The sequence below is a fragment of the Montipora capricornis genome, chromosome 7 (genome assembly GCF_036669925.1).
Source record: "Montipora capricornis isolate CH-2021 chromosome 7, ASM3666992v2, whole genome shotgun sequence".
In the NCBI taxonomy this organism is placed as follows: domain Eukaryota; kingdom Metazoa; phylum Cnidaria; class Anthozoa; order Scleractinia; family Acroporidae; genus Montipora; species Montipora capricornis.
Window position 1 is genome coordinate 41,631,542 of NC_090889.1, and position 12,500 is coordinate 41,644,041.

The following is a 12,500-nucleotide window of genomic DNA, read 5'->3' on the forward strand; positions in this document are numbered from 1 at the left end:
ACATTACTTTATGGTGACAAATGGATCTGTGCGTAATCTTTAAATTTAAGCTTGATTTTTCACAGGATGAATGTTAAAGCTCATTTAATGTTATTTATTTGTCTACTTATTTATTTATTTATTTATTTATTTATTTGCACAGGGACGTTATTTAGTTGTCCAATACAGTTTATCTTGTATTTTCACGATCCAGGTTCTTTATAAAGTACACCTACATGGTAGCTGCCAGTCAATCCAAAGCAAAGACATACCGAAATGTCTCAATATTTCCAATTATACCTTTCACTTGTTTCGTCATATGTGTATAATTGCTGGCTGCGACTACTTGGAATCACTTCCTGGTATTGGAATCAAAAGAGCACACAATTTGATGAAGAAAGTTGCTGCAGCAAATGGTGATGTGAGGAAAGAATGGAATTTTTTAAATCATTTAAAAATTCAGTGAGGTCACAGGACTCTATATTAAATAATTTATATAGAAATAAAATAATTTCCTGCTGTTATTAAACAGTCAAATGCCCTCTTTATTGAATACAAGCTTCCTTGCTGGGCTCACACAAACTTCTCAGTTTATTGTCTGTTTGTTTGCTTGTTTTTTTGGATTTCTTTGATTTCTTTTACAAATGAAATCAAACAGTTTAAATAGTTGTTCGTGAATAAGTTATTAATGCACAACTACAGTTCTTTTCAAGGTTACCACAAGTACTTGGTGTAAAAAGTCTTCATGTACCGGGTCCTGAGTATCTTCTGAGATTTGATGAAGCAGATCAAATGTTTCTACATCAGGTGGTATTTGATCCAAGGAACCTGAGGGCTGTACCACTGAATCCTATATTAGATGAGTCTGAGGCACCACCAGAGCTGTATCCTTGTTTATTATCATTTTTATACATGTAGGTTCTTTTAAAGCACACTGCTTACATTGAGAGTATTTCCTGCTCAAGGCCTTTTAATGTTGTGGACACCATTTCAGTTTCAAAACCTGGGGTAGAACACTGGGAACTAGGCTATATTATTCTCATCTCAGTTTTATAAAAGTAGAAAACCTGTTGTCAATAACCTTTACTTGGGAAAGCTTAAACATAGCCAAGAGAAAGTTGCCTTTTGCAGTACCTTGGTTCTCCACACCTTGCAATATTTACTGTTAATCCTTAATGCATAAAAAGGCAATTACTGGTAAATGAAAATGATCTTCTTGATATTTGTCTGGGAAACACTGACACAGACACAATAGCTGCGGTTACACTAGCCATTTTGCCCTTGGGTAAGTGGCTTTTTCCCACGGGGAAGCAATTTTTTATGTTTGACCGATCTGCCCAAAGGAAAATTTCCTGTGGGAAACTTCCATGGATACGTAAAAAAGAACAAAAGAATTGCCCATGACAGTTCCAGATGTAAGTCTTATGGTTAACAAAACCCCAAAGCGGCTCAACCAATCACAAGATTGCCGAACGCGAGGAAAATACGTGCTGTGATGAATTGTGTGAACAACTGCGAACGTGGAAATACCCAAGCACGCCTTTTCTGGCCAGCAGCAAGTCGACGTCTAAATTATAAATTGGAGAGTTGCAAGGACTAGAGAAAGCGTAACTGAAGTCGACGTCTTTGTTGCCTTCTTAAAATGAAGCGATGAATTGCTGAACTTAATCGAGGTGGACAGTTTAAGAGAAGCGCCGATCGTGACAATTACCGAAAATAAGCCGAAGAAAAGTTTGTCGTTCAGATGTAGATCTTCGATGTTTACTTTTTTTTTTAGATCCTTAATTTTAATGTATTTTGTATTGTAATTAGTTTTTCAAAAACCATTTAGTGGAAAAACTAATAAATCTCATCTTGTCTTATCTTAAAGGTAAGTTTCCCACCAAAACAGGCCAACGCTTACCATCTCCTTGGGTAATATGCAATTGTGTAACCGCAAATGGGGATTCGATCATGACCCAGGGTAAACCTAACCCAAGCCGTAACCCCAAGGTTCCCCATGGGCAAGAGGTCTAGTGGAACTGCACCTAATGTATAGTTTCATATTTCACATTGGAAGATGTACAGGTAATAATAATCATTCTCATGAAAAATTTGGACTTGGTCCCAAGCACGATATAAGCATTATAAACAGTCACTACTTTGTTCATATCCTTTAATCTTAAAATTAAAATCCAACTCTTAAATCATTGGAAGTTGTTCTATGAGAAGTATGAAATGGAAAGCCTTGTTTCTTAAGTGCATAGAAATTAGAATTTCTCCTTCATCAAATGAAACGTTCAAGTGGAATACTTTATTTTCTTTGATTAAACTTCAAGAAAACTAATTTTGCAAAATGTGCATGCATCAATAATTATTATCATTATTCTTTTATTATCTACTACAGGGTCCAGACAGTATATGGGGATCCAGAAAATTGCTTCATTTGGAATGTGATGATGAATCAGGTAATTTAAAATTGACCGGCATATGTAAATACAGCAAAAAATAAATACCTATTGCCAATCAGCGATATAAACAGTGAAATGGTTAAGTCACAATCAGGCCAAAGTGTCCCATATCATTCGAGCTTACCTCGGTGTCTGCTGCTTGACGGGACTAGTAATATTGCTACTCCCCCCTGGATGCCTGGATGGGATGCTGGTCCATCACAGGGTTTTCACCCAGCATTTACACCCTGGTGCAGATGACTACAGTAGACAATATGAGAGTTGGGCTAGAATCCAGGCTGCTTGATGTGGAGTCCAGCACACCCCACACCTTACACAGTAAAGAAATAAATCCTAATTCTAAATTGCATGCCACATTCTTCCATGTCCACAGATGACACAGTTGAGGATCATGGTTATGTCCAGCCAGACCTACACAAAGACTCCTGCAGTAGCATAAGAACTCGCTCTCAACGTGAACAAATTGCTAGCAGAGATGCGATTGCGACCGAAGTGGACCAAAATCCCATATCCTGGGTGGTGCCACGTTTCCCTGTAATGACTTAGCAATTTGTAAAAGTAAAATATGTGGATGGAGACAGTGTGTTAATTGGACTGATAAACTACAGTGACTGTTTACAACATGATGAACTTCCGACAACAATTTCTTAATGAACTGCATGAAAACTGGGAGGAAATTTCGACTTCTGAAAGTGAGGTTTCCCATATTTCAGAAACCACTTCCAGCTCTGCTGAAAGTCAGTGAAATCTGTTACTGAATATAGTACTGAAGAAAATGGCAGCTCTGATGATGTGGAAAGTTATTGGGGTAGCCCATTCAACAAAAACACCAGACCGTTTGGACGAAGCTTTGACAAAAATGAAAGGTGGAGAGACAGTTTCAGCTATGTTAAAACCTGAACCAGAGAATGAGTTTGACAGGGAAGCCATAGCAGTCCATTTAGACTACGGAAATGGACCATGTTTTATTGGTTACATTCCACGGGAACTAACTAAGTATTTACATCCTTTACTTGAAACCAGACAAATTACACAAGTCAAGGTTGAGGATATAAAGTTTCGAACGTCATTTTCAAAGTTTGGACTGTACATAAAAATATTTATCACTAGGATAGGTAGGAGGGAACCTTTTGTTGTGCGAGCTAGTTAAAGTGTACGCTAGATTAAAGGAAAACAAAACAAATGGTTATAATGATGAGATACAGTGTAAAATGGTATGACAACATGTAAGGGTCACATGACCAGTTTTTTACCGAACGTTTTTTTAATTTGTTATGGAATATGACTTAAAGAATAACAGAAATTGATTTTGTAGAAATGACATATTGAAGAAATTTTCATCTCTTAAATTAAAAGTTGTATGGAAAAAGTTAGAGATTTATTTTTAATGAAAGACTGGTCACAGGCTACAAAGGCTTTTCTCATAATACAAAAGAAAATCTGTATAAATCATGTTGGAAGTTACAGTTTTTTATGCAACCTCTTGTAAATTTATGTTATTACTCTAGTGCCACATTACCAACTGACAGAGGCTGATCAGAATTGCCAAGTTGGTCATTACCTCTTGTAATATAGACTGAACATAACTGTATGTAACTGTAAATTACGAAGGTTGATAACAAGATTATTTGTTTGTTCACTGTAAACTGCCATTGTTTTGTGACATGTGCAAAAACACACATTGGTATCCTATTAAGACTTTGACTAAAGGACCTTGCTTGTATTCCAGTTTACATAACAGAATGCTCAATTGCCAAATAACTTTAATTAGAGCTGGTTGAATCAGCTACCCTTGGTGGGAGCCTCTCTGGTGCAGCATGAAATTGAGCTCACTGTCAGTGTGCCACGCTGTGGAAGTGTGGCCCGACCAGCAACTTGATCGCGAATTGCAGGCTTCTCTTGCCACTTTATTAGATGGTTTCCCAGGGGTAGACCCACTTGGACTACCCACTGGCCGCTTCTTCTTCATGATTTTACCTGGTAAAATAATAGAAGTTAAATTTAATTTTTTTAAACCAAGAGATTACGCGGACTGCACGCACAATTTCGCGGGTTCGTCGTCACATTTCATAGCGTGAAAGGGAAATAGTGGCAAAAATCCAACTACTTCAGCATCGTATAATTCACTAACCAGAGGGGCGCTTAGGGGCGCCCGATCATTTTCTATTAGGAAATTAATCTACTTTGGAATGGATATTAATTTTGAAGTTTGACAAGCTTGGGTTTGGAGAGAAATCGACAAAATTTAACATCAACTCAAATTTCACGAAGCTTAGCAAAGACAGATAGTGAAGCACCGAAGTCGAGTCCTAACTTGTCTGAGAAGTTAAGTTTAGAGTCAAAAAGTTTCCAGCAGCTAGCCCAGTACCAACTCCAACTTGTCCTGTGGGTTTGAAATCGCAAAGCTAAAAACAAGTAGGTAAAAATTATCAATATTGAGACTCACTTCTTCCTAGAAGCCCGCCATGTTGAGTTCATGACCACGACAAAAGAGCGTTCGTGATTCGCTACTGCGACCAACCATGAGGCCTTTCAGACCGTGTCCAACCTCCTCTGAGCCAAAAGTAAAGTACCCTATTTATTCGATTAAGCGCCCACCCTGCATAAGCGCCCACCCTGAAGGTAGAAAAAGTTATTAAGCGTCCAGCCTCGAATAAGCGCCCACCCCCAAGAACAAGATTGCCTGACATCCATCCAGCAAGCCCTAACAGCTTCTCGCGCGGCTGACCCATTTATTTGCTGATGTTACGCTGTCGGATGTTGAGGAGGCAGCACCAGAATGTTCACTTATTGGGCTGAGAGACAATGACATTGAAGTTGATTGAAAATTATGATAGCTAAAGAGATTTCTGCGAAGACCAAACAATGAGTTGTTAGTCCTGGGCATACGTAAACTGAACAATGAACAGTGACAATTTATATACTTTAATATTTTGTCATGTTTTGTTACAAAATAAACTTTTTACTTACTGGAAATGGTGAAAATTAATTTTAATAAGCTCCCAGCCTCGAATAAGTGCCCACCCTGAAAGTCCAAAAATTAAATAAGCACCCTGGGCACTTACATGTAATTGAATAAATACGATAATCACAATGGCCAAACACAATGAATCAAATGTCGTAATATCATAAGGAACTGGCCAGAAGCAAGAAAACACAAGTGGCCAAATCGCAATTAGTTTTATTTTTGCATTTGACTGGCTGAGAGGGTGGTCCAAGATGACTTGATAAGAAATGATTGTATATAGGAGTGAAATATATCCTTCCATTAATAGTTTCCTTCTATTTATCCTTAGCGATCTGGTGATACACCTTTACTTCTTTCAAAAAATGAAATCAAGGCTGTAAAGAAGTTAGTATTTTCTGTTGTGCGGAAAACGCTGAAAATTGGTAGAGTTGATGATGCTGACTTTGAAGCGTGCGATGTGGACCTACAATCTGTTCTTGTCTGGGCCATACGAGAACAGCGCCTTCATTGTTGTGACACTGAGGACCTGGAATTCAATGTTAAACTTGATGGCCGTCCTCTTGGTGGTGAGTGTATCAACAACATATTTTAATACTGGGTGTTTTATTTCTCTGCCTAACAGTATGTACTGCAGTATTTTTATTATGGTTGTGTCATTCTATGGGTAAACAGTAATATGTTATGAGTATTTTAAATAAAACTATTTATTTTTTTGTATTTTGTATTCAGGGTAAAAATCAAGTGGCTGTAGGTCAGGCACCCATTGATTTTGCCAATAAAAGTTCTGAGAGTGCCTTGTCAGTCTACCCTATTGCTATAGGGAATTGTAAAGAGAACAGTGAGTGACTACTGTTGTGCCATCATGAACAAATTTAAAGTTTATTAAAAACGTACAAGGCATTTTGTGTTTTTTGGTTAAGAATTAAAGCAGGGATTGAAATGTTGCTGTAAAGAAAAGGAACATTCATCCATGTATCTACCAATCAGTTATTTAAGATGTAATAGAGACTCTAGACAAAAAGAGTTCCTTTTCTTTCATGAGCAGCTTCAATTGAATTTTGTGATGAATACTTTTTTTTTTGGTGTATTTCATTCTTTTAATTAAGATGAATTTTAACATATTTTCTCTTTGTCCCTATTCTTATATTAGGGCAAATCTAAAGCAATTGATTAGAAATGTTAATTGCCAGAAGAATGTCATGAAAAAACATGGCATTGTTGTGGATGGGAAAAGGTACAACATCTCTTTCACAGGTAAATAGTTACTTAAATTTGACTGATAAGAAAGGGAATGAATTTTGAAATGCTATTATTTAGTTAATGGGACTTTGGTATTTGTAAATTCTAATTGGAAAAAAAATAAGTTAAGACTAATTTACAGTTTTTTACAGGGAACAATTAATTGTTCAAAATAAGCGACGGTAAACATTGTTTGATAATTACTTTAATAAATCTTTATGGCACTGTTCAGTAGCTTACATTTTGCTGGTGTTCTAAATATCATAACCATCCTGCCATTAAATAGGGTAAGGGTTAAATCAACATTAATGCCATTGGTTTATTGGGAAATTGGACAAACTTATACAGTATGTGAAATGGTCCTTGCATATTGTTTTGCCTCAAACATGTATTATGAATTGTTTCCCCTTATATGACCTTAAGTGACTCTGGACTACAAGGCTTTGTTGCTTCTCCTGAACAAAAAAGACGATGAGGATTTCCTCCTTGGTGGCAAAGGCTATGGAGTACAGTGTTGTGCATTTTGTGATGCAATAAGGGTAAGGTTTTATATATTAAGTTTGATTGTAACTGCATTAATTAACACCTACTTTAATTGAAAACTGCATTTTCGTATAGGGTTCAGTGACTATCTGTTTCAATCATGTCAATTATGATTTTACTATTATTGTCAGTAATATACAATGTCATGTATTTGTTTGAACTCATAAATCCTAATAAACAATGTTAAGACAAAGAATTTTACAGATATCATTATCCAGTAGCTCTACAGCTCGTTGTGGAAAAATTTGTTTCTTCCAGCATTCCTAATGAGATCAATATTTATACTGTCCATAACTTTATTTTAGGCTTGCACTTGCCATGGAGTTGCTGCAGATGAGACATGCCTGGATTGTTTAAGATCAAAAGCTAACATCGGAAGGTGAGGGTGTTGTGAGCACAACCGACTGGTAAATATAAAATAACAGAAATTTCCAAGGTCAACGTAAGCAACTTTGTTCGTTTTCAGGGGTTCAGGCCTTCGAGATGATCTCAATTTTCTTCTAGAGGAAGACTTGAGCAGCATAAATCTTTGCTCTCTACATTGTGAGATGCGAAATTGTGAGCAGCTTCTGGGCTCATTGGGTTTGTTTGCCTATCGAGTTGGAACTCTAGACAAGTTGAATGATGCCTTGTCTGAGTATGGGCCTGAAAACTGTAGAACTTTTCCTAGAGTAACAGTTAAAGAACGGAAAGGACAACAAACAGGAATAGAGAGACAAAATATACGTGTTGCATCTTTTTCAGGTACTGTCATCAGTCCTTTATTCAATTGTTAATCACCAACATAATGTAATCTGAAATATGCCAAAAGAATGAGCCCATTTTCAGAATGAACATAACTTTGTGAACATAATTGCTTACAAAGTCCTAGGAAACAACTTTTTTTAATTTTCACTCCATTTGCTATATGAAGGTCATGAAGTAGTATGGGTACCTGTGCCTTTTAATGACATTGATACAAGGTTGGTGGCCGGTATTTAAAGTCAAGGTAAATCCTTTATCAGGTTCGATGGAGAAAGAAGTTCTTAAGAACTTTGAAGAAATTGTAACAAGGTCACTCCCCCTTGAGAAAGTTGCCCATTACTATGAGGAATGTCCTGGAGCTGCAAGAGACGTTCTCCTGAACTACGTCACCTTTATTGAACAGAGGATATCGGTGGGTTGACTTATAGCAAGATTTTAAATATCTTATATTACTGAGCAGAATTTAATGCTTTATATCATTTTAATACACATGAATTCAGTTTGGGTTGAGGTGACATCTTAGGGAAGAAATAATTAAGCTTTACAAGTGAAACAATGTAATTAACAGTGTCCTTATTTGTAGTTTGCAGATGAGATACTCCAGAGGGAAACCTTTGTTAGAGACTATGGTACGCGCCAAGAAACAGTTGTCCTCAATGACACAAAAGGTGAAGGGACATCTCAAAGAGGCTCATTACCTTACTATTTTTATAAATTATTCACTGAATAATTTTTTATTGACTCATCAACCTATTCAATATTCATAACAGTTCCTTTCTCAAGACCTGAAATTGTTCTTAATAGAGCTACAGTTCAGTCAAGTATTCTTTGCCTAAATTTTCAAGTTTGTCATTTCATTTGTAATCTTATTTAATTTTCCTCATGCTCGTCCACCTACATGTTTGTTTTGAATTACACCTACCTATTTCATGTTTGTTTACCTTGGCAAACTATTATTTTAAGGTTTCCTTACCAGTTGGGATTCTTAGTGGTTTATGTTGTACTTGAAATATTTGTTTGTTTATTTACAGTGTCCCCAATTAGCACATTTAATAGTGCTAAATACATTTGACATTTAAATAAAGTTATTGCTGTTATTATTATTATTATTATTATTATTATTATTATTATTTAAGGTAAATTTCATACATTGTAATCCTGGTGTAGCTCCTTTGAGCAAGAAACTTTACCCACACAAAGTCGTCTGTCTCTCAACCCCAGGCTATGAATGGCTGGAAACAAACTTAATCAGGGAAACCCTGGGGTGCTCCAGACTACAACATTTTGGTCCATTTTATTCCTATTAAATGTTTTCACTGACGATCTGTTGGATTCTTTCTATGTTTTTGGCTGTAAGAACTAAAAGTATTCTTGGAGAACCTGAAGGAGAACTGGGTTAATAGACAAAAAGAAGTAGATGGAAGATTTCTGGAGCTGGAAGAACAGTGTGGCAATCAGGAACCCCTACCCAAGAAAAGGAAAAGAGGGAAGAAGAAAATACTGGAAGACCACACTGATCCCTTTGCAAATTATGCAGCCCAACTTCAAATTGAATTTTTTGTCAAGGTAAACTGATAGCTAACTTTAACATACAAGTAGGCTACATACACTCGATTGAGTCATTCGCTTGTAAAAATCATTGCCTGACTGGAAAATCAGTGTCGTTCAACAACCCACATTTTCAACTGAAAGATTAGCAGTTTTATTTATGAAGAAATGAAAAGTTTAGCAGCTGTAACTTTATTTAACTAATACTTAACTGTTGTCAGGTTTGCTGTGATTGGAGGGACATTGCCCACACAATGCGTGACAGGGTCTTTGAAGACCATGAAGAGCAATTGATTGATATCAATGATGTCAAGGTATTATTTGTTATATTGAAAGCAATTTTATTATTATTCTCTTACGAAGTTCTTGTGGCCATAGCCCTTGGTCCATATTTGTACATTTGCTTAAACTTTTCTAGATTTTGTTTGAATTGACTGAAAATGGCAGGTTAGCACCTTTATGAAGTAAGCTAGAAAACAATTTCAATCATGGCTTTTCTACACCTGAATGCCAAAGCTGTATGTTATTGTCAAAAACTTCATGTGCATGCTTGTCTGTAGTGTCAAAATTATTGCGTATAGAGTTAAAAATGTTACAGGTATGATAATGTAATTTCTTATATTACATTGTTGTTTGGTTTTTTTTTTTTTTTTGCTGTACTTTCTAGTGCAAGGAGTGGGGCTTTTTGTTGAAAAAGCTATTTGGTGTACATCTTGGCACTGGTGATTATGGGCACCTTGTCATAGATCACAGTGCTATGCTCCTACGGCACTTCAGGTCCTTCTATAAATATTCTGGCCAAGGATTTGAGGCTTCTCCAAGCTACACAGGCAGCTGTATTCTAAGGCAACAAATCATGATTCATCTGGACCTGGGCAGTCATGTGAGTTACAGGATATTGTATTATTATCATCATCCTTGTCATCATTATCATTACTGTTATCAGTAGTAATTAAAATTATTTTACTTTTTATAGTCCAGTCACTGTATGATTACTCCTTAGAGTGTGTCTGTTGAGGCCATAATGATATGGAATCAAGTTAAAATGAAAGGAAAATAAATTGTAATATCACATAAATTGGGTTTGAAAACAATTTTTCTTCCTATAGTGAATCAAATTCTCACGCACTAGTATGCAACCATGCTGCTGTCGTTGAGGTATTCATTCCAACAAGCTGAAAATTGCATTGTGGCCAGTAAGTATTGAAAACCGAGTATGTATCATGGATATTTTGTAATACTAAATCAATAGATTAACTCCTTGGGTGCATTTTACACATGGAGTTAAAAGCAAACCAAGTAAATAAACACTTAATTTAGTTACATGAATCTTAATGCAAAGTTTATGACATAATTGTGTAACATTAGCATTAATTGCTAGCATGCAGAGTTAATTGGAAACAGGTATGGTTTTCACTCCCTCAATCACTCTCTTTTCTTTTCTTTTTTTTTTTTTTTTTCATTCTTAGGAAAGAAAATATTTACCTACCATGGATGTGGCTGGAAAAGTGCTGGTCATGAAATGAGATCGTGGACTGGAGCTATGAAAACTTGGGTTCAAGTAATCAATAATTTATTTGAGCAAATGTTTGGAAGTGACTTCCTTACATACTGCTATGATAAAAACCATGGCACTAGGGTTGAGGACACGGTGACGTCCAGTATTTTAGAATACTGCCATGATCATTGGGAAAGTCAGTATGGTGTCCACATCCATCCACAGCCACCACAGGATCTTTCCGGCAAGTGTCACCCAATAGCTACCAACTTGGTTTCAGATACTGACATCCTGAATGAGCCAGCCCCAGTACTCAGTCCAGAATCTGAACCAGCTAAATGTAACTTGGAGTCTGTCACTTCTCATTCATCTCCTCAACCGAAGGCTGCAGTTATCATTGAGGATCAAGGTGAGACCATCTTGCCACTAACTGCCTTGCAAGTTGCAATGGCCAAAGCTAGCACAAGAGGTGAAGACGCTGCACTACACAATTTACTTCCACCACTGGCAGCAAGAGCTTCCTTGACACTCAGGCCAGTTTATGGTAAAACCTCCAATACAGATCCCTTCTTGGTAACAGAGCGTCCCTGTGAAAGTGACATCCAGAGGGCTCAGAAAGTTCTGCGTGATGCTAAAAGGGCTGGCATGAATCCTACCGGTATTGACATTGTAGGCAAGGGTCAGTTTTCTGTATCCTAAAACGCTTCTGCACACTAGCTGACACTACTCGCAAAGTATCTGCAGAAGCTAACTGGCTTTCTAACATGAAATGCTCATCTGAAGATCTCGTGCGATTACAAGATGCCCTTTGGCATCATCCTAAAAACCACCCCATAGTAAAGTATGGTAAGAAGGGATTGGATTCCACGTCATACTCTGATCTTGTTGAGGAACGGTATATCGATAGCTTTGTCATTGATATATGCATCAGTAAGTTTTTGGATGACGCCAGAGAAAATGGTAAGAATGACACTGTGTATTTTCCCACAGAGTTTTATGATTGGATGAGCTGCAATGACAAGAATTTCCAGCAGCTGCAATTAAATGAAACAACAAAGCACCTCCCAAATGTCCATGATTTGCAGCAAATTCTAGTGCCAGTTTACATGCCTAACCATTGGGGCTTAATCTTTGTTGATTTAGCCCAGAAAGAAATGTACTTTGATGATGGCCTGCGGTCAGCAGTTCCTACCATGTCCCTTCCATCAGTCAAGAGGTCATTAGAGTTACTCTCTGAAATGTACCCACACCATCCATCTTTCCAAACAAGGTTTTGGAAAAACTATCCAATGTTTCGGCAATTTGGTATGCCATCTCAGGCACCGGTTAACTCGAAAATGATTGGCGTTGGAAGCTGTGGGATTGGTGTGATCATGGCTGCAAGGGATATGATTCAGAATGGGTCTTTGTGCATCAACAACTTCCAGTGGAGATTTTCTGATATGGATCAACACAGGAAAACTTTAATGTTGCAGATCCTTGACTGGAGTACTCCATAGAACCAAGGTGTCCTACACTATACTTCCTGTCT

At 37.1% G+C, this 12,500-nt stretch overlaps 1 protein-coding gene, 2 long non-coding RNA genes and 1 pseudogene across 3 annotated transcripts in view; 3 read left to right on the plus strand and 1 right to left on the minus strand.

The window, feature by feature from the left end:
* LOC138057634 (exonuclease 1-like) overlaps positions 1 to 2,868 on the plus strand; it is a 3,453-nt gene extending 585 nt beyond the window's left edge. Inside the window, exons 4-6 of the mRNA XM_068903582.1 lie at positions 682 to 863; positions 2,366 to 2,426; positions 2,803 to 2,868. Coding sequence (XP_068759683.1) covers positions 682 to 863; positions 2,366 to 2,426; positions 2,803 to 2,868 — 309 coding nt within the window. The remainder of the gene's footprint in view (positions 1 to 681; positions 864 to 2,365; positions 2,427 to 2,802) is intronic.
* The window catches only part of LOC138057633 (uncharacterized), a 15,401-nt pseudogene extending 2,933 nt beyond the window's left edge, over positions 1 to 12,468 (plus strand).
* LOC138057245 (uncharacterized) overlaps positions 1 to 12,500 on the plus strand; it is a 234,549-nt gene that overhangs the window by 107,572 nt on the left and 114,477 nt on the right. The gene's annotated exons all lie outside the window — the stretch shown is intronic.
* LOC138057242 (uncharacterized) overlaps positions 1 to 12,500 on the minus strand; it is a 72,189-nt gene that overhangs the window by 29,641 nt on the left and 30,048 nt on the right. The gene's annotated exons all lie outside the window — the stretch shown is intronic.